Source organism: Seriola dumerili, unplaced genomic scaffold (assembly GCF_002260705.1).
Source record: "Seriola dumerili isolate Sdu_G_001 unplaced genomic scaffold, Sdu_1.0 BDQW01000091.1, whole genome shotgun sequence".
In the NCBI taxonomy this organism is placed as follows: domain Eukaryota; kingdom Metazoa; phylum Chordata; class Actinopteri; order Carangiformes; family Carangidae; genus Seriola; species Seriola dumerili.
In genome coordinates, this window is record NW_019174346.1 from 6,440,981 (window position 1) to 6,462,961 (window position 21,981).

At 40.7% G+C, this 21,981-nt stretch overlaps 1 protein-coding gene across 2 annotated transcripts; it reads left to right on the top strand.

Moving 5' to 3' along the window:
* Positions 1-3,737: 3,737 nt before the first annotated feature.
* On the top strand, positions 3,738-20,309 carry fez1 (fasciculation and elongation protein zeta 1). Of its 2 annotated transcripts, none has more exons than XM_022745870.1 (10): positions 3,738-4,029; positions 7,381-7,745; positions 11,858-11,945; positions 13,817-13,909; positions 16,023-16,188; positions 17,590-17,903; positions 18,655-18,735; positions 19,291-19,366; positions 19,452-19,517; positions 19,730-20,309. In XM_022745870.1, exons 2-10 carry the CDS (start codon positions 7,411-7,413, stop codon positions 19,744-19,746), a joined length of 1,236 nt encoding a protein of 411 aa, XP_022601591.1. In that variant the 5' UTR covers positions 3,738-4,029; positions 7,381-7,410; the 3' UTR covers positions 19,747-20,309. The 2 variants fall into 2 exon arrangements, with proteins under 2 accessions (XP_022601591.1, XP_022601592.1); XM_022745871.1 differs by having other exon boundaries at positions 13,817-13,903.
* Positions 20,310-21,981: the final 1,672 nt, after the last annotated feature.

Sequence of the window (21,981 nt, forward strand, 5' to 3'; positions counted from 1 at the left end):
AATATTATACATTTGCCTTGAGATAATGTATTTTATGATTTCGTGCTAAAATGATTTAAATAAATGAATAGAACTCAATTGAATGGAGTTGTTTTAGAAGGGTCTCCCACAGCAGATATATAATGTTTTATAGGAGAAAGGTAGATTTGGAGTTAAATCAACTCATTATGTCGTGTGTGTCGTCGCCCCCCCCCCCCCCCCCCCGTGCAAATATACAAGTTAAAAAATAATAAATTCCCTAGTTACTCCATTCAGGTGTATGGTACAACGATTAGCAGACAATAGGGGAAAAGCTGGTGACGTGCAAGTACAAGGTAGGCAGATGTGCTACCTTGCAAAAAGAACCTCCATCCCCCAAACCTCCTGCCCTCCTCCTCCTCCTCTCCTCCTCCTCCTCTCTTCTCTCATGAATATTGGGGAATTAATGCGTGCAGGGAGGGAGGGAGGCAGGGACAAAGGAGACAGAGAGGATAGTGAAGGAAGAAAGGAGGAGGGAGGAGGGGGGAGCTGATATCGTCAGAGGCCTGGCAGTGCGCAGGCTCCGTGTGAGCTGGGCTGGATGTCTATTGATTGGAAACAACGGGCTGTGGGAGGACAGGACAGACAAGGGTGGCTGTGGGCTAACGGGTGAGGGACGGGATACAGACCAAGCTCAGACCACGCTGCCATCTTTACTTCCCCCTCATATTTTTTTCTCTCTCTATTCACTGGAATGAATGTAACTGCTGCTGCTCATCTGTCCGCTGGAAGGAAGGCACAGATTCTCCTGGTCTAAGAAGATCCTGCCTACCACACCGCAGCCATAACAAACAGCGGCTCGTCCACTGCAGGTAAACCGTCTTCTTACTCTAACCTGTCATCCTGCCGTTCATTCTTCCATACCGAGCTCAGTCATGACCCCTCTGAGGGTCCTACAGCTGAGCATGATCTCCCCTCCAATCCTGCCTTGTAAACATGGTTTCCTCCATCCCTCCGTCCTCCGTCCTCTCTCCTCACTGCTCTTTTCTCCTCCCCACACATCCTCTTTTTCTTCCGCTAATGAGCTGATGACCTGGACCTGCTGATTGAATGATTTCCATTTCTGCCTGAATGTTTGATTTGAGTCAAACGTGCTTCACATAGGACAAAAAACTGAATTGTTTAAAAAGGTATTTTCATTTAGAATATGAATAAATACCTGCTATGTGACACTGAGCCAGCTAAAGGCCATATCAGATATGAGCAATAATTTAATTTTCATATCGCTGATACACATCAGGCTTGAATTTAAATAGCATTTGGCATGTGTTGACAGTTGTTCTTCTCCAAAATATTAATATTAAACCACTGTCTGCATGTGACAGCCATGATCATGTCACAGACAAAATAAAAAAAATGCTTTAATAATCAAATTGATTTGTTGTTTGTATGATAGTTGTAGTCATCCCTCCTCCCCATAGTAAAAACGGGGCAAGAGATTTGGCTCCATTGCATTAAATGACCTCAATCTCTTGTGAATGGCTCTTTTTCATACCTGTATCCTTGTGGAGGAGGAGGGCATACACCTGAGACCACCACCACTCTGTGAAGGTCACATACAAAAAAGGCTGACACACATCCTGACTATGCAGACATTCAGTATGTACAGTGTGCACCTGCACATCACCTCCGCACACCCCTACTGCTTCATACTGCTTCAGCTCTAATGTAGATGCTGTGATTTCACACCTCACTTATGTTTGAATAAAATATTCCAGCGTTTTCCACATCCGCCTTGCTAAATGGACATGGCAGTAAACAGAAAGGCTACAGGATGACTGGAAAGTGCTATTAGGAAATTGAATTTTGTGATTTTTCTACGATGCCAACTTTTCAAGCAGCAGTGCATCACTACATCCTGCAAAGAGTCCCTGTGGCAAGGTTAGAATCAGCTGCTAATTTCCATGTTGTGTTGTAGACCTAACGGCCTTGAGTCAATGATCTATTGACAGACACAAGTTGTCAGTCACTGTCATGTAAAGGAGGCAGGAGTACTTCCATTTTCTCTGCTACCAAATTAAGAAATACTGAGTTTTAAAGCCAATAATGAATGCAGCTGAAAAACACTAATAAAGAAAACACACCAGAGGGACAGACAGAGGGAAAACAAAGCTAGAGAGACAGAGAGAGGATGAGATTGTGGAAAACAATATCCGGCTGTAGACGGAGCAGCACTTTGGCTGAGGTGGTGTGGTGGGAGGAGGAGAGGCTTGCACAAGCTTGTTCCTCTGTGCTCACCCACTTAGGCCAGGCCACGGTCCAGCAAAGCACAAAGGATGAAATTTAGGTCTCAATACTGTAATTACTCTGCGTTGGACGGCCTGACCGCAGCACAACTTCTTTGAAAAGTCTGACTGCAGCAATTACGTCCGCCATGAGAATGAGTGATGCTTCTCTTTTGCTGGACTGCACCCTTTACACACATAACGGTCAAGTAAAAAGATCACCAGCGTCATTTTTCTACAGTTACAGTGATTTGAGTTCTCTTGTATATTCTGCGAAAACCTAAAGATAATTTGATGAATTCTAGTAGGAACAAGTGAGCACTAACTACAGGAGACAATGAACCCCATGTTTCCTGACTGTCCCTGCTCTGATGAGAGTGAAACAATAAGCAGTTTTTGTTGTCGCTGTCAGATTGTGAGGTTCACTCTTTGTCGTAATTTTTGACATATTAGAAAAATATTTGTAATGAAAGAGTAGGACAACTGGAAAATAAGGAATACTGTATTGTTATATATAGGCCTACCACTTTCCAAAACACAGGAGACTTCCTGGTATTCCAAACCATGTGATATATGTCTCCGATAGAACATAACACACACCAACAACTTGATTTTAGTATTTAGTAGTATATTTTTATAATGCAACACTTTTAAAGAGCAGTGTTCTGGAGGAAGTATAATGGTTTCCAAACTCTACTCCAGTTGATTGAGGCATTAGAAGGTATAGAGTGTATCTTATTATTATTATTATTATTATTATTATTATTATTAGTAGTAGTAGTATTTGGTTCTGCTATTGTTGCTGCTGCTGTTATTATTAATAGCATTAACACACCTAAGTATCACTATTATCATCAGTCTGACAGTGCTTGAATACAACAGTATATACAGCTGTTCCTGGTCTCCTTCTCTTTTCTATTATACACAGTATATATATATATATATATATATAATTGCCTTGAGATAATGTATTTTATGATTGCGTGCTAAAAATGATTTAAATAAATGAATAGAACTCAATTGAATGGAGTTGTTTTAGAAGGGTCTCCCACAGCAGATATATAATGTTTATAGGAGAAAGGTAGATTGAGTTAAATCAACTCATTATGTCGTGTGTGTCGTCGCCGCCCCCCCCCGCCCCCCCCCCCCCCCCCCCCCGTGCAAATATACAAGTTAAAAATAATAAATTCCCTAGTTACTCCATTCAGGTGTATGGTACAACGATTAGCAGACAATAGGGGAAAAGCTGGTGACGTGCAAGTACAAGGTAGGCAGATGTGCTACCTTGCAAAAGAACCTCCATCCCCCAAACCTCCTGCCCCTCCTCCTCCTCCTCCTCCTCCTCCTCCTTCTCTTCTCATGAATATTGGGGAATTAATGCGTGCAGGGAGGGAGGGAGGCAGGGACAAAGGGAGACAGAGAGGATAGTGAAGGAAGAAAGGAGGAGGGAGGGAGGGGGGAGCTGATATCGTCAGAGGCCTGGCAGTGCGCAGGCTCCGTGTGAGCTGGGCTGGATGTCTATTGATTGGAAAACAACGGGCTGTGGGAGGACAGGACAGACAAGGGTGGCTGTGGGCTAACGGGTGAGGGACGGGATACAGACCAAAGCTCAGACCACGCTGCCATCTTTACTTCCCCCTCATATTTTTTCTCTCTCTTCCACACTGGAATGAATGTAACTGCTGCTGCTCATCTGTCGCTGCGAAGGAAGGCACAGATTCTCCTGGTCTAAGAAGATCCTGCCTACACACCGCAGCCATAACAAACAGCGGCTCGTCCACTGCAGGTAAACCGTCTTCTTACTCTACCTGTCATCCTGCCGTTCATTCTTCCATACCCGAGCTCAGTCATGACCCCTCTGAGGTCCTACAGCTGAGCATGATCTCCCCTCCATCCCTGCCTTGTAACCATGGTTTCCTCCATCCCTCCGTCCTCCGTCCTCTCTCCTCACTGCTCTTTTCTCCCTCCCCCACACTCCTCTTTTTTCTTCCGCTAATGAGCTGATGACCTGGACCTGCTGATTGAATGATTTCCATTTCTGCCTGAATGTTGATTTGAGTCAAACGTGCTTCACATAGGACAAAAACTGAATTGTTTAAAAGGTATTTTCATTTAGAATATGAATAAATACCTGCTATGTGACACTGAGCCAGCTAAAGGCCATATCAGATATGAGCAATAATTTAATTTCATATCGCTGATACACATCAGGCTTGAATTTAATAGCATTTGGCATGTGTTGACATTGTTCTTCTCCAAAATATTAAATATTAAACCACTGTCTGCATGTGACAGCCATGATCATGTCACAGACAAAATAAAAAAAATGCTTTAATAATCAAATTGATTTGTTGTTTGGTATGATAGTTGTAGTCATCCCTCCTCCCCATAGTAAAAACGGGGCAAGAGATTTGGCTCCATTGCATTAAATGACCTCATCTCTTGTGAATGGCTCTTTTTCATACCTGTATCCTTGTGGAGGAGGAGGGGCATACACCTGAGACCACCACCACTCTGTGAAGGTCACATACAAAAAAAGGCTGACACACATCCTGAACTATGCAGACATTCAGTATGTACAGTGTGCACCTGCACATCACCTCCGCACACCCCCTACTGCTTCATACTGCTTCAGCTCTAATGTAGATGCTGTGATTTCACACCTCACTTATGTTTGAATAAAAATATTCCAGCGTTTTCCACATCCGCCTTGCTAAATGGACATGGCAGTAAACAGAAAGGCTACAGGATGACTGGAAAGTGCTATTAGGAAATTGAATTTGTGATTTTTCACGATGCCAACTTTTCAAGCAGCAGTGCATCACTACATCCTGCAAAGAGTCCCTGTGGCAAGGTTAGAATCAGCTGCTAATTTCCATGTTTGTGTTGTAGACCTAACGGCCTTGAGTCAATGATCTATTGACAGACACAAGTTGTCAGTCACTGTCATGTAAAGGAGGCAAGGAGTACTTCATTTCTCTGCTACCAAATTAGAAATACTGAGTTTTAAGCCAATAATGAATGCAGCTGAAAAACACTAATAAAGAAAAACACACCAGAGGGACAGACAGAGGGAAAACACAGCTAGAGAGACAGAGAGAGGATGAGATTGTGGAAAACAATATCCGGCTGTAGACGGAGCAGCACTTTGCTGAGTGGTGTGGTGAGGAGGAAGAGGCTTGCACAAGCTTGTTCCTCTGTGCTCACCCACTTAGGCCAGGCCACGGTCCAGCAAAGCACAAAGGATGAAATTTAGGTCTCAATACTGTAATTACTCTGCGTTGGACGGCCTGACCGCAGCACAACTTCTTTGAAAAGTCTGACTGCAGCATTACGTCCGCCATGAGAATGAGTGATGCTTCTTTTTGCTGGACTGCACCCTTTACACACATAACGGTCAAGTAAAAAGATCACCAGCGTCATTTTTCTACAGTTACAGTGATTTGAGTTCTCTTAGTATATTCTGCGAAACCTAAAGATAATTTGATGAATTCTAGTAGGAACAAGTGAGCACTAACTACAGGAGACATGAACCCCATGTTTCCTGACTGCTCCCTGCTCTGATGAGAGTGAACAATAAGCAGTTTTTGTTGTCGCTGTCAGATTGTGAGGTTCACTCTTTGTCGTAATTTTGACATATTAAAAAATATTTGTAATGAAAGAGTAGGACAACTGGGAAATAAGGAATACTGTATTGTTATATATAGGCCTACCACTTTCCAAAACACAGAGACTTCCTGGTATTCCCAAACCATGTGATAATATGTCCCGATAGAACATAACACACACCAACAACTTGATTTAGTATATTAGTAGTATATTTTTATAATGCAACACTTTAAAGAGCAGTGTTTCTGGGAGGAAGTATAATGGTTTTCCAAACTCTACTCCAGTTGATTGAGGCATTAGAAGGTATAGAGTGTATCCTCACTCCAAACGGTCTGGTGTTAACTGTTTGTAAGAGGAGTTAAACAATAAATTGCAATGTTTCACTGGTAAATATAGAGATTAGGTAAATCAGTCTTGCCATGGAACAGCATGTGCATGTGCTTAAGACCTTAATTATAAAATAGCAGAGTGGATGAACTCTTTCCTCTCCTCTGTGGGAAAGAAAAACCAGTGAACAAAGGAAACGGAGAATGAAAACTTAATAGGGACTTGAACTTGATAACTTGACATATTTTTTTTGTCTTAATTTTAAAAGGGAATATTTGAATATATTCTTGTGAGCACCAAGGTTTGATTATGTTTTCCTCAGTGGTGAATCGAGTTGCCTTATTTTACAGCTTAAACCAAATACACAAGGGATGTAATAAAATGAAAACAAAAGACCAAAAATACAACCATGGAACTCCCATGGCCTCCTGATTCCCTGTATCTTTGGAAGATGCTATATTTGACCTAAGATTTCTTACCTCTCCAAATATATTTTGAGGTAACTTTCTGAAGTCTGTCTCAGAAACGCAGAGGTGGTCAGAAAGGTGTGATAGTGCTGTAAAATGTACCCATGTTTAAAACTGATATAGATGGTTGCATTGACATTGAATGATGAGTAGAAGAAACGGTTCTCAGAGCAGCATTATAATTATCTGACACATTTTACGACACGATTTGTTAAAGTAAATACATCTTTACACCAGATATTTAGCATCTAAACCCCTAAAGAAACCCGTTCCCATCACTGTAAAATAGCCTTACTGTAATACATGATGTACTTTGACAAATCCTCCTCTAATTTCATGTCCCAGAATCTTGGAAACCTCATCACTTCAGTCCCAGTAGAACTACTTAATTAACTGTGGTTTACCAGTAAAGCCAACTGGTTGGGTTTTCCTTTGGGACCTGGTCCCCTTCTGGCACATCAACCTCCATCCCTCCTTTGTCTAGACTACATGGTGCCAGTCCACCTGAGGTGAGGCAGGCGTGATTTAGGAGACGCCATATAAATCCTTCTGGGATGTTGGTAAATCCACCAGATGGGGACAGATAGAGTCTGATCTGGTCTTTGCCTTAAACACATTTGCTGCAGTGATCTTAAGAGAAACTGACAGCATCAGTTTTTATAAGCGGTGCTGATTTAGCAAACTTGATGCATTAAACACTGTTAAACACTGCACTACCGCTGTGTTTTGTTCAGGGCTCGGACATTAACCGTACGGGGGACACCATGGAAGCCCCTCTCGTGTGTTTGGATGAGGAGTTTGAGGATCTCCGGCCCTGTCAGATGGATGAGCTGGACCATCCAGCACTGGATCACTCCCCTTACTCCCCGCCCCCCACCACCACCACTGTTCCCCTGGCCCCCATCACCCGGGAGGACTTCTCTGAGCTGGAGAACTTCTCTGAGATGATGAGCTTCAAGTCGATGGAGGACCTGGTCAACGAGTTCGACGAGAAACTCAACGTCTGTTTCCACAATTACAACACCAAGACGGAGGGTCTGGCGCCCATACGCAACCAGTCACACAGCCAGGAGGATGAGGAGCGACTGCAGGACGAAGAGTGAGTGACCACTTTTAATATTGTGTAATGAACTGTTATGAGGCCCAGTTGTCTGGGGCTTTTAGCCCTCATGAGCAGCCATCTGTTAATATCCGTTTTCAAGCCTGCTATGTGCACAACTTGGTTGTAATGGAGGCTGAATTATTATAAGTTGTACTTATAACACTTAAAATCCCAAAAAAAACTTTAAAAAGCATTTTCATCAGTATTTTGTGATTTTTATTTATTTATTTTTAGGGCTAGATATTTGAGCAGAGACAGGAAACATACATATTACATCACAGACGAACAACAACAACCAAAACTTACTTCTAATATCCTGTACTTATCAGCGATTCCAGTGTTGTAACAAAATGGGTTTTTGTGATACCTGGTTATGGATTCAAGGTTGGGATGACACAGCATGTTTTGTGCATGTGTATAGATGTGTGAGTGAGAGATCATTACACTTGTATCTGGGTTAGAACGGTGGGTTTGCTGGAGGGAGAAAAAGAGAGAACAAACATACTTTTGCTATCAATATCATCTTTAATTTTTATTTAAAATGAGCTTTGGGATGCCCCCAGACCCTCAGGAGGGTCCTGGCCCATCGCAGGTCTAAACCATGATGGCCTGGTCATTAGGGATAGGCACATATGTTAAGATGAGGCCGAATTCAAGTGAGTTAGGTGGAGTTCTTCTCCAGGTCATCATTAATCCAAAGAAGGTGATGGAGGAGGTGGAGCAGTGTTAGCAGCGCTAAAATAGAAAGATACAACAGCAATAGACAACTAGAAAAAAAAGTAAAAAAAAAAAAACAATTAAAGAGCTCAAGAGAGAAATAAATGGAAGAATAATTAAAGATGCAAAGAAAAATAAATAATAGTATTTTAGGATTCTTTGGGGAGAAGCTGCAAAGTTGGAAATAACAATGAGCAGCTTTGTTAACATACAGAAAATATCTTTATGTTTTTCAGCTCCATTGACTCATAGACTTCAGATAACTGAACTAAAAACTTATTTACTGTATTTTCTTGACTATTTGAACTCTTTAACAAAATGCTGTATTTTGTAGCATTTGGGCTTCATGATGCACCCTGCAGGGCGATCAGGATAATATTAAAGGAACACAAATATAGGAACATAATGAAATACAACAGCCAGACTCTCAGCACACATAAAACAGAACCTACTCCTCCAGCCCTTTATGTTAATCACACACTGGCATACTCAATATGCTGCCATTCTTGCCACCTACAACACAGACTCATGGCCAAAACAGCGGCTCGGCAGCCCAGCGCGACACACATGACAACAGCCAAAATATTTCCACACATAGACCACAACATCCCAAACAACCAGTCAATCAACAGCGTGACCCCACCCTCCCCAGCTTCACCAGTCAGGCTGCGTGCTGAATTATTCATTGTGCAGTTTTGTATGCATCAGTTGGCTTTGGCTCTGTGGGTCTGTCTCTGCCTCTCCACCAGCTGACTGCCAGATCCTCCTCCTTTAGCTCGCAGGCTCTGAGGTGGAAACACAGACGTCCTCACACTGTGTGGATATGAATCAGGCTAAAAATAGCCTGATCGTAGGTGTAAGAGAGGAGAGCTTTTGGAAAGGAAGCACATGATTTTTCAGACGATACTAAATTGCTGGTAAAAATGGGTCTGTATTCCTGTTCTGATATGGGACTGTGGGTGGTTAGAGTTTGACAGTACTACACTAATCTGCATGTTAAGACCAAGACATAAACCTAATTCCTTACACTGATTTGTTATGGCGTCCATAAGGAAACCAGTACAGAAATATTATTCCAGTCAAACCAACTGGTCCAGTCTCCTCTGGATTCTTTGTCCCATTAACAATGTCTCATTGTTCCTTCTTCTTCATAACAATTCTTGCATCAACAATCCATGCTGTGATTTCACAGGAAGTGAGTCTCATCCACTCAATATTTATTCACTACTCACACACAAGTATAAAGCAAGACCATACTGATGTTTATAACACTGAGGACCTTCTGTTTTCTTATGGAATATAAGAAAAATCATCTGTATTCAGTGAAGGATGGAGTCCGATTCAAAGCTAAATCTGCTGTTTGGTTGAAAACAGTCTGTCGTACATTTTGGCTTAATCCCTGCAGTTGCCTGATTAGAAACCCAGATATGAGTGAGTCCAACAAGCTGATGATGGAGAACTAGAATATTAAACAGAATGATTTCTCCTCGGTGGCTGCAGGCCAACAAACACAGCAGGACAGTTTTGTAACATGGAGTTCCAATTCCTGCCGTCCAGATGACCAAACCGTTTCCCTGTGCTATGCAGGCAGTATGTGCTCCTCATGTGTTGTTATGGTTTGACTTATGTGTTTTGGTTTTTTCATTTGAAGAAAAAAAATGACATTTTTGGAAGTACACGTATTTCTTTACACCTAGTTCTTGAGTTGTAACAATAATGGTAGAAATAGAGACTCACAGGAAGAGGGTTGGGTTCAAACAGTCTTTACTGATAATCAAAAAGGTCTTTACACAGGTAGGCAGTCCAAACAAAGCAGGCAATGCATAGGCCTTAAACCAGGGAACCAAGTAAAGTCAAAAACCGAAAGAGATAACACAAGGAAAAAATGGTAGAGAGGTATGAACAAAGGAAGGAACAAAGAACGTCTGGCAAAGGGGCATGGGAAAACAGGGAAGTATACGGGGTTGACTACTAAAACAGCAGGGGCAGGTAAGTGATTGGAGACAGGTGTGGCTGATCAAGGGCGGGAAACAAGTATTTCAAAATAAAACAGGAAATAATGCAAGACACAAGAGAAGATGTTACAACCCTAATGCCTGTCCATTATCTATGAAGCTATATACAGCTAGCTGCCGGTTAGCTTAGCTTAGTATAAAGACTGGAAACAGGAGGAAACAGCTGGCCTAGCTCTGTCCAAAGGAAACAAAATCCACCTAGCAGCAACTCTAAAGCTGGCCTCACATTATGCCCAGCACAACCCTTCAGTCTGATCACAGCTCTAATCATCCAGAAGACGTGAAAACACACAGGTGTGCAGGGCCTTTAAAGATGTAATGATTCTATTATCAGCTGTGTTGTGTATTACATACAATCATTTTTTGATATATCCTTGAGTAATGTAAACTTTGTTTTAATGCTGCTAAATATATGAATCTTCAAACTCAGCAGCACATAAATGCAGTTAAAACAGAAAATCAAGCAATTCATACCAGCGTCTGCATCTCCCAGTAATCTTAGTGTTATCTGCCAACTGTTTTCAATGTGTCTGCCCTCCCTTTGAATACATGGTGGCCAAACAATAGTCTGTTCACAGAGGATTGTAGTCAGTTTTAGCACAAAATTAAATCTAAATATATTGGTATACATTTCCTTTAGTTCATTTTTTAAAATAAAGTTCATTTTATATTTTCATTCAAGTTATTTTTTATTACTTAGTTTTCATTTTAGGGTTAAGTGTATTGAAACTTTGTGCTGTTGTGCACCCATGGCACGCGGACTTGGCTGGTGAGGTAAGCTGCGAGCTCAATGGCGTCCACTGTGTGACTGGGTGTGGGCAGTGCCACTGGGAGCAGGGCAGCAGGCCTGAACCAACCTCTGACTGGAGGAGGAAAAAACACAAAGGCTCTGGGACAAAGGACACTTCTCTTCCAGTTTTATGTCATTCCTACTCAGACAGACACTTGCTCCGGCTGCAGTCAGAGACCACTGGCACAATGATGTGAGAAGCTTTATCTAAATCTCTGCTAAGGATACCTTTTCACGAGTAGTAAGCTGTGCTTTTTTTCTGTTGTGCATTGTTCCTCTGCAGCCTCCAGCTCTGCACATTGACCACCATCATTAACTTGTCACATTGAAATATTGACTGAGTTGCAGGCTGCTGAAGACAGGGCTGAGTAGACCGCCTTTATAAACAGGGAGATAAAACACACTGAACTCTAGTCTAATGCTGTTATATAACTGTCTAATTGCATCATGTGTGGATACACCAACTGAAAACAGACGACAGACTTTAAAGCGTAGTGGAGTTTTGTTTTTGCTTTTCTTTTTTTGTTATACTTGAAAGTTGCCTTACTTACATGTTTGCATGTATGTGTTTGTGTGTAATTTCACAGTGTGTGGGACGCTTTAACTGACAACTACATCTCCACCTGGGACGGCCCTGACTCAGAGGGACTGAACGGCAATCTGTCTGACCAGGAGGTACATGTCATCCACATATTTCTATGTGCTTTAAATCTGGGAAATGTAGAATATAGGCATGTAAAAAACAATATAATATATAATATATCATAAGTAAACTTTCTTTTTGATTTTGTGAATTTAATTGCCTTCCTAAAACTGTCAACTACATGTTTTAAAATTTCTCTCTTATTGAAATTCCTGTTTATTCCTTGTTCCAACTAACTTATATCTTATATGTGATCTACATTGTTTTTAGATGGCCTTAGGAGTAGTAGATTAGTACCATTGCTATACAAACCATATGAACGTTGAATTAACATTATGTACAATTTGTTCTTATTTAGTTGGCATCAAACTGCCTCAAAAGCATTAACCATGAATGGATTCTGAGCTCTACTGTGATGTTTATTTACCACTTGCATGGTGAAATGAGTGTGGTTTTATTAAAACTAATACCAGGTCTGAACCTGACAACAGGCTCACCACCCCAGAAATTTGCTCTTGCAATACTTGTTGAATAATCTTCACTTCTGTCTATTCCTCTAGTTTTAAAGACAAAACATGTTATGGTTTTAGAAATTTGTAAATGTAAGGACCAAAACAATTTGCCATTGTGTTTCATGTCGAGGTGGCAAACTGAGCAGCTAACTGGTTCATTCTGTCTGAGGCTTAATCTCACTCTGACACTTGAAGACATGCTTGACCAACCTTGACTGGTCTGCCATTCAGCAGAGGCCTCCCTCTTCCTCCCCTCCCTTAATTGGCTGTCACATACAACTGGACACCAGCAGCAGGCACTTAGCAGTCTAGGCCATGTTTGGGCCGGTCAAGGCCAGAGCAGACAATTTTGCTCCAGAGGGAGAATGTTGTTGTGACACATTCAGTTCTCATATTTTAACTCCAATTTAATTCTAGTTGTTGGAATTTTCACAAATGACATTACCTCTTCAGACCAGTCAGATCAAGCAATTTTCATTTTTTTCTGTAGGCCTAGATATTGTATAAGTGCTCACATCGTCACATTGCCCTGAACTATCTGTTCTAACGAGGTTATTCTATTTATTTCTAAGATACCAGACCCACAAAATATGTCTGCCTGCTGCAAGCTTTGGATATTTCAGCAAATAGCAGATTGCAAATATTTGATAAACTGTCACACTGTCCCAAGCCCTGTCAGAATCCACAGCCATGCTAGCAGCTCTGTGAGGCTGTAATTTGAAATAAAGGTCCTTTGAACTGAATGCAAACAGCAGAATGCTAACATGCCCACAATGATAGAGGTAACATGCTGATGTTTAGCAGGTATAATTTATAACCATGCTCATCATATTAGTTTAGGAAATTAGGATGCTAACATTTGCTAATTAGCACTAAACACAGTAGAGCTGAGGCTGATGGGAAGTACTGGACAAACTGAACTTTTGACCTCATGATGGCACCAGATTAATGTCAGAGGATCAGGAACATAGTGATTTTAATTCATATTGAATTTCTTGGCAATCCCTCCAATGGAGGAGTTGTTGAGATTTTTCAGTCTGGACTGGCCAATTGACATTGCCATCCCTACAATTAACTTGAATATCAAGTATAACTCTATATGAAAGTCAAATATTGCAAATAAGTACATAAATGAAGTATAAACTATTTAAACAATTTTAAGAAATGCTAAATAATGTAAAACCATTCAAATAATTTAAGCATGAGACTACAAAATAAGACTGATCTCTCCTTTTCACACACTAATGTGGGACACTTGTCTGAAGTTTAGCACAGATTTATATTATCATTCCAATGCAGAAAGGCAGCTTGGACTCTTGTTAGCTTTATTTTCTTAGTAAGACATACTGTAGTAGCCATTTCTTTGTTGTTGAGTTCTCATGTTTCTGCAGATCCACGAAAAAGAGGAGGAAGAGATGAACGAGAAGAATGACAACGCCAAATGCCTGAATGAGGAGCCTCTCATCACAGCTGATCAGGTGTGTGTGAGTATTTAAGATCCAACAGTAGTTTGTCTGTGTCCTGCATTCGATCATTAGAAAAAGAAGAGGCAACATGAGCCTTGTCTGAGAGTGTTGTTTGGGTCCTTTGTATCTTGTCACTTTTCACACATTGGAGCATTTTTGTTTACAATAATTTTGTCTGTGGGGTCACCTGATAGTTGAATGGTTAGGGCCACATACCATGTCGGTACAATTGCCGACTCCGGGCCAGCCAGACCATTTGCTGTGTCATTCCCTCCTCTCACTCCAGTCAATCTACACTACGAGCATCCAATAAAGGCGTAAAAGGACCAAAAATAATAAGTTTGTTTGTCGGATTTACTATAATTACCCTTTTAGATATTTGTGAAGTATATAAATCTGCCTTTTTCATTCAGATTCTTACATTTTTGTTGCTCAGCAAGTGGTGTATAGAGTGAAAAGGTCAATAATGTACGATGGGTCAGAGCCTTTAAGACAAACAGTAAAATTTTGAAGTCGACTCCAAAATGCCACAGGTTACCAGTGCAGGGAGGTCAGAATGGTGAAAATATGCTCAATCTGTCTAGACCTTGTTAGAGCTGCTGTATTTTGTACGAGCTGGAGGCAGATTTCTGGGGCAGGGAGTTCTGGTAATTTAGATGGCTGTAGACAAAGACATGAAAAAGGGTTTATCCATCACAGAATGAATGAAAAGATCTAATCTGGGCAATGCTCTCAAGCTGAGAGACACCTGACGTACTGTTATAATGTTTGGAGAAATTCAAGTCAGAGACTCCTTACACAGTGCAACCCAAATAGACTATAGAGCAATGACTCTAGATAAAGACAACTCCAGCTGTAAAAAAAATTAAGCCAAAATAACCCATCTTGTGTTGGTGACGTCATTTGGAGTCTGCGCTGTAGTGAGTGCGTAGTGGAGCCATGGTATCCAATCCGACCCAATCAGGAGTCAATCACACTCAATCACTTTTAGGGAGCTGTCATGTCATCCGTCTTTATGTAAAATCAATGCTATAGAAGCTCTTTGATTTAGGATCAATCACCATCACTTCTGTTTTATCAGCGCTAAACATGAAAAAGTTACCAGCCATCCAAGGCTTAATGTGTGCAGGACATAAAGTGCACATGTATCTGTGTATCATAGGCATAACAGTCAAAACAACTGCTGGTAGAATAGCATGCGCAGTAGATTGAAAACAGTAAAGGACCATGAATTGACCCCTGTGGAACTCCACAGACAATCTTTGCATTGTTGGTTGTGGCTATTTCACTTTGATAGGTCATAGTCTTGCAGTCAGGTAATCTTTACATGGATTAACAATGTGGATTCATGTGTATGTTTACCACATGTCCCAAACCACTGTATGTATTGTTGCAGTCTTTGTTTCTTACAATCTGGTTTAGGAAAGGCTCTTAATTGAGACTTGAGACTCTCCCTGTTTCCTACCATGAGTCAATGTTGTTGTTTCCACAATCCTTCCCTAACCTTAACCATGTGTTCACTATTGTAACCATGACGATGTAGGTCTCCTAACCTCAACAAAGCAGCACTGTAATTTGAAAACCTTAACCAAACCTTAACTGTAACATTGTACAATCATAAAACTGATTTATTTTTCCTGAGTTGTAATAGCTTTGGAAGGCAAAGACATTAATCTTGTCCTGCTTATAGAGGCGTCAGATCAGAAACCACTTCTATGTGTCGTTCTAGGGAAGAAATGGACCTATGATGTATTTTGTTGCTTAGTTTGGAGGAGTTATTTTCCTTATCATGTCCATCAAATCTATTCATGTCATGTATGACAGTGTGGATTGTTGGAATCCTCTCACATCATGCTAGTAACAGATGCTAAAATCCAACTTAAGCTGGCCTTCACTGCTGCAGCGAGTGAAGACATCAATAATGGATCTAAGTATGATATGGCTTTTGTTTACTCTACTGACAAATGGATGGTTATGGATATGTGTGTTCTTAGCCCTGTCTCCTGATCACTTTCCTGTCCATCCACCTGTCTCCCCATATCCTTCCATCTAACTCTCTCTCTCTCTCTCTCTCTCTCTCTCTCTTTCTCTCTCTCTCCTCTCTCTCTCTCTCTCTCTCTCTCTCACCAAGGTCATTGAGGAGATAGTTGAGATGATGGAGAACTCTCCGGATCCTGGCGAAACTGAGGAGGAGGATGAGGAGGAGAGCAGCCACTGCTCCTCCAGGACTAGCCCCTCGTTGCTGGAGGAGATCAGACAGCTGTCACAGGCCTCCAACAACAACTGCTCCTACGAAGGTAAAACTGGAAATGTATATTTTTTATTTTTTATTAATGCAACTTCCCAACTGACTGACACTTGGTCAGCAGCTGAGTAACTTGTTCAGGAGTTTCTCAGCTGGTCTGGGATGTGAACAGGCAACATTCTTATCAAAACACTGATCCATGTAGTCTTGCTTATGTAAAAGTGAATCTTTTGTGGCCAAAGAAACTGCTTGATTTGCTAGTAGGATGATCAGTCTTTCGCTGCCTTTTAGGTTACAATTAAGCATGTCACTAGCAGCGATAAAATACCAAAGCTGAGACCTTCCTGAGATAGTGAGACATTACAACACATCATATTCCCTGTTTATGGAAGACCTAACATAAAGGCCAGTTATAATGAGTGCATGGACACTATGACAACAATCATGCACAAACTGCATTAATTATGCATTTTATGCAACAAGTTATTTACTTTACGCTCTCTCTCCCTAAATCTTGTTTTTGGGGAGAAATTGGAGAGGATGCCCCCCTATAAACACACACATACACACACACATCAGGTTTTGATTTAGTAATCCCCATGGTTAGATTAGTCACATCATTTCAGCAGGTCCATAGGTCAAGATGAGGCAGTGTTCCCTGCCATAAGGCAGCCCTTTGCTGAACAGATTGGAGATCCATGTGGTTCCTCTGAGCATTCATTTGTCCTGGCCACTGTGGGAACAACATGACTAAACATTGCAGAACACACACACCCGTGTAAATACTTTGATTTGTCCAATGTTGGCGTGTATAACGTCACACATGATTTTCATTCTGATGTACCTCTGGCTTCATTTTCACTCATGGATTGTTGAGTAAGGACTTAACTGGTTAACTAAGTTTGATTATATAAAAAGAATTATGCAGCAAGTTGTCATCATTACATTATGATCGTCAGTGGTTGCCTGCTAAAACAATATGCACAGTTCTTAGGTTTTTCTCAAATTTTTGATGACTCAAATTATTCAAATGAAACAATCTGCAAGGGGAAAATATTCTGTGATTTTACTGCCCACAATTTAACATACAAAGATACCATGTTCTGTTTAGGGGTAAAAAACAACAAAGAGTTGGGATTGGGAACCACTGATATTGTGAAAAAGAAAAGGGATCCAGCTTCTTTATCTTTGTAATTTAATGATATTAACACAGTGTCACAGAAACCAAACAGTCTTACAATAAATGTTGAGTTTTTTGATGGAGTCCTGCTTGAGTCTGACTGATTCTCACTTTTGCTCTGTTGCTTAAAATGAACTACCTACAGTGATTAGCTTAGTATATCATACAGTCTGTATATGTTTAGCATTCTGTCTGAACCTCTGGGTAAAGAAATACGTAATACTTCATGCAAAATAATGCCCAACTGTCTCTCCACATTCATCTGTTGTACAGGCCTGAGCCTGATGCCCAGCTCAGCACTGGTGGAGCTGCTGCACCGGGTGGAGGCTGCCATCCGCGAGTACTCAGAGGAGCTGGTCAGCCAGCTGGCCCGGCGCGACGAGCTGGAGTTTGAGAAAGAGGTAAAGAACACGTTCATCACGGCCCTGATGGAAGTGCAAAACAGGCAGAAGGAGCAACGGGAAAGCAGCAAACGCCGACGCCGGGACAAGGCCCTGAGCCTGCAGGGGGGTGGGACGCAACCTGTGAACGGAGGGAACACAGGCTCCATGGCACGCACGGAGAAGACAGGGAGCATGCCTGTCAAGGTGAGAGTGAGTGATGGAAGGATGGCCTTATATGCTTTATATACACTGTAATTATTTACATTATATGAGTGTATGCGTGTGTGTGTGTGTGTGTTGCTTGTGCTCTCACCAGTGTCACTACACCAGAGTTAACTATGCCAAAATGTACATATCTGCCTCCATTAGGATTTACTTATGAATATACATGTCCATGTTTAATCCTTCCAGTGTAAATTAGAGAAAGGTGAAACCACAGTTCCTGACAGCTCTCCCTCCTCCCTTCCTCTGACTGTTAGCATAATGGATCTTGGGTCCATTAGCCTCTAAAGTATCTTCCAGGAAAGATCCTAAAGTGGAGGTGACCCATTGTCTTCATACAGTAAGAGCCCAGTCCAGTCTGCTCCTGTCCAGTAACAGAGAAACAACCTAATGGATTTTCCCTCCATGTGAACACAGCAGCAGCGTTGATGACTCCTGGGTACCTGAGGCTGCTTCACTTAAGCAATGTAAATGTACAGATGACATAATGATGCAGGTGCAATAAAAACAGGTAGACTAATTGTATCTCACAGTGACTGAGTGTTGATCACCAGTATGGTTTGTGAGTGATGCCAAAAGGTCCGTATTGGATTTGAACTAAATAATGACTTATCCTCAGATTTCAGTCTGTTATTTCAATTAAGGCACTAATTATCAGATGATCAATACCTTATAATAATGTTCTCTCTTTCTGTGTGTGTGTGTGTGTGTGTGTGTGTATCGTGACCTGCAGCGTTTCAGCATGGAGGGACTGTCCAGCATCCTGCAGACAGGAATCAGACAGACATTTGGAAGCACAGGGAATGAGAAACAGGTAAGGTCAAAAGTCAAAAATGGTGTAGTTCTAAAACAAATGTGATCTAAATGTACAAATATGTCCTGACACATTACAAGGACCACACCTCGCTTTGTTGAGTGAAACCACAGTAGCTTAGCAACCTTATCCTCCACCACTTTTCTGAAATCCGATTTTGTGTTTAAAAGGCATTTTGGACACTGTGCTGCTTGCTGCACTTAGCTAACACAAAAACACAAACATAACTGTCACAAGATGACACTAGACATTGGACAGCAGTGTACACAAATTATTTAATTAGTTAAACAGTTCATTTGTTCATAATATATGACATACACAACATACATGTAACATATAGACATCAGAAAATATGTTTGCAGCTTTATAGTGATGGGCAAGATAGCAAATAGGTTTATTTCACATAATGCTGTAATATTGCTTTTAGTCCTTTGTTTCAGTTCTGTTATCACCAGTGATAGAAAGCTGCTTTAACACCAGATCATTACATGTTAACTTGAATGTTAAATGTCCAAGTTTCCTTTTAAACCCACTGAACCTTGACTTTGTTTTCAGTATCTAAACACAGTAATTCCATATGAGAAGAAAAGCGACCCTCCATCTGTTGAGGACCTGCAGATGCTGACAAAAAGTAAGTGTCCAGCACGGAAATAATTATGACCGGCAAATAAAAGTGTATATCCACAGCTGACACATTTTGTATTTCTTCCTTGTAGTTCTTTATGCCATGAAGGAGGACAGTGAGAAGGTGCCTACACTGCTAACTGACTACATATTGAAAGGTAAACACAACAACACGGGGGAAGATTTAAGCAAGAATTAAACAAACACACAAGGTTATGTTCTCTAACTAGAATATAAATAGTATATTCAGTTAATGTGAAAACGAACTTTCTCATTTTCCAGTGAGAGTCACTATAGTAAAGTAACTTTGTTATACAGTATCTTGTCTCACAGTAACTTAACATTACTCTCCACTGTTTCTCCTCTCCAGTCTTGTGTCCTACCTAAAGCACCAGCATGCCAGGGGCCACAACGTGATGGAGACATCTTCCCCCGAGGGCCTTTCCAACCCTCCTCGCCTCTGGCCCCAAGCTGCATGACATCCCCTGTTTTACCATTATCAACCATGGATCCTCACCATCGACATTATCGTATTCACCTCGACTATGACTACTGCCTTTTGCTGAGCTCACCCTCTCCCTCCCTGCACATTACATTCAGGTCTAGACCCACATCTTAATACTTAAACAAGTGGGATGGGCAATCCCATTTTAAAGGACTTCACTAATGGAGCATGACATGTTGTTAACGATCACAACACCACTTTGGTACAGGGATACGATGTTATCACTGCTTTCTTTTCTTTAATTTCTTTCCTTTTTTTGTTTTTCTTTTTTCTTTCTTTCCTCTAACAGAATTTCAGTGTTGCCAAGTTTTGAGTCTTATTCATACACTGATCTCTTAACCACAGTTGTTTATTCATTGATTCATGAGGACTACACAGTGAGAGAAATGAAATGCCATCCTGCATCCACAACCGATCATCCTCCTGTACTGTTTCAGATGAAAAACAAAAGCCATGCACCTTTTTCTGCCAACTTAGTACTGTAGCTCCATGCGAACAAAAAGAAACAACTATTACGGGTGCAGTGCATTACTAAGCAGTTTTTTTTTGTTTCTTTTACTTTTTGTCTTATATCTTCTGACTTTTTTGTAATTTCTTTTCATTTGTATCTAAATATTTGATATAAACTGTGTTGCTGATTTTCTATTTTATTTACCGTCATCAGAGCAACAGGCTTCTGTGCATCCCACCCTGTTTAGCCACGTGCAGGTGTATCACCGAGTTTCCTTGGATATATCATCCCCTGATGAGATGAGCTCATTCCAATAAAGGCGTGCATATTTGCATATTAGCATATTTATGACTTCCTTTGCGCCATGTAGGTGAATGTTACATCGCTAATCGCAAATTCTAATAAACATTCAACCCAAATCATGTGTGCTTGTGCCTCTTTTACACTTTTATTGGGTAACATGATCATCACTGATCACCAATGATAAGATATATGAATTATCTTTTCTTGGAGAAAATATATTCTTCAATCAATTTTTTGAAAGATGTTGGTATTCTGATAGTGTATTAATAAAAAATGCATCGTAATTTTTTCTTGCCTCAGGGCAACAATGTGGATATAAAAATACCAAGACAAATCTGTAGAATAGTGAGTAGGTGAAAACAAATATGTTCAGCTTGAACATGCACATGCTCCCTTGTTCAATATTTCTCTACTTTTCAAATGTATTTAAAGAATCCCTCAGACATGTTTCAGGTCATATATATATTAGGGGCGGCAGTGGCTCAGGAGGTAGCATGGTTTGTCCATTAATCAGAAGGTTGGTGGTTTGATCCCCAGCTCCTCCAGTCGGCATATCGAAGTGCTGGAGGTATAGTAAAAGTGCTATATGCTTGTGTGAGTGAACGGGTGTGGCTTGTACTGTAAAGCATTTTGAGAGTGCAGCCGGTTTACCATAAAAATAATCAGTTGGAATAATTAATTGTGTATTTTTGCCACAAAAAAAAGTTCAATTGATGAGTTAAATTTTTTTTAATGACATCTACTCCTTCTCAATGAAAAACCCAGAATCTATGAATATACAAACATTGTTTTGCAATTTGAAAGTTTGTACAAACAAGTTGTCTCCTACTTCACTGTGAAGTCCATTCTCAGTGTGTGTGACCTGGAGGCTTCAGGTTTCCAGATAACGCTTTGTCACAAGTTATACAGTATATTGGACCATGACTGGCTCCACAATTGGCACTTGTGATGTCCCATAATCCTACATACGTCCACATGTTAAACTGAGACATAAGGTTAGTACAGAGAAACTTCAGCAGATGAATTTGAAAACAGCTTCTAGTTAGATGGATCTATGGTGCATATTTCTCCTAACAAGTAGACTTAACACAACTTTAGTTTGAGTCAACACAAGAAAAACATAATAAATGAATAAATAAAAATATGTCCCTGAATAATCAGTTATTTTTCTTATGAGATTCATGCACACACTTTTATTTTTTATTTTTTCCGGCAAGTTAAAATTGTTAAAAAGTCACACTTATCTTGTCCTTTTGCGGTATGGTGCTGGATGCAGTCTGCTGTCTGAAAAGGTGCTCCTCATAATCTCCTTCAACTCTTCAGGTATTATCAAGTGTAAAACATAATATTAATTACTAGGATT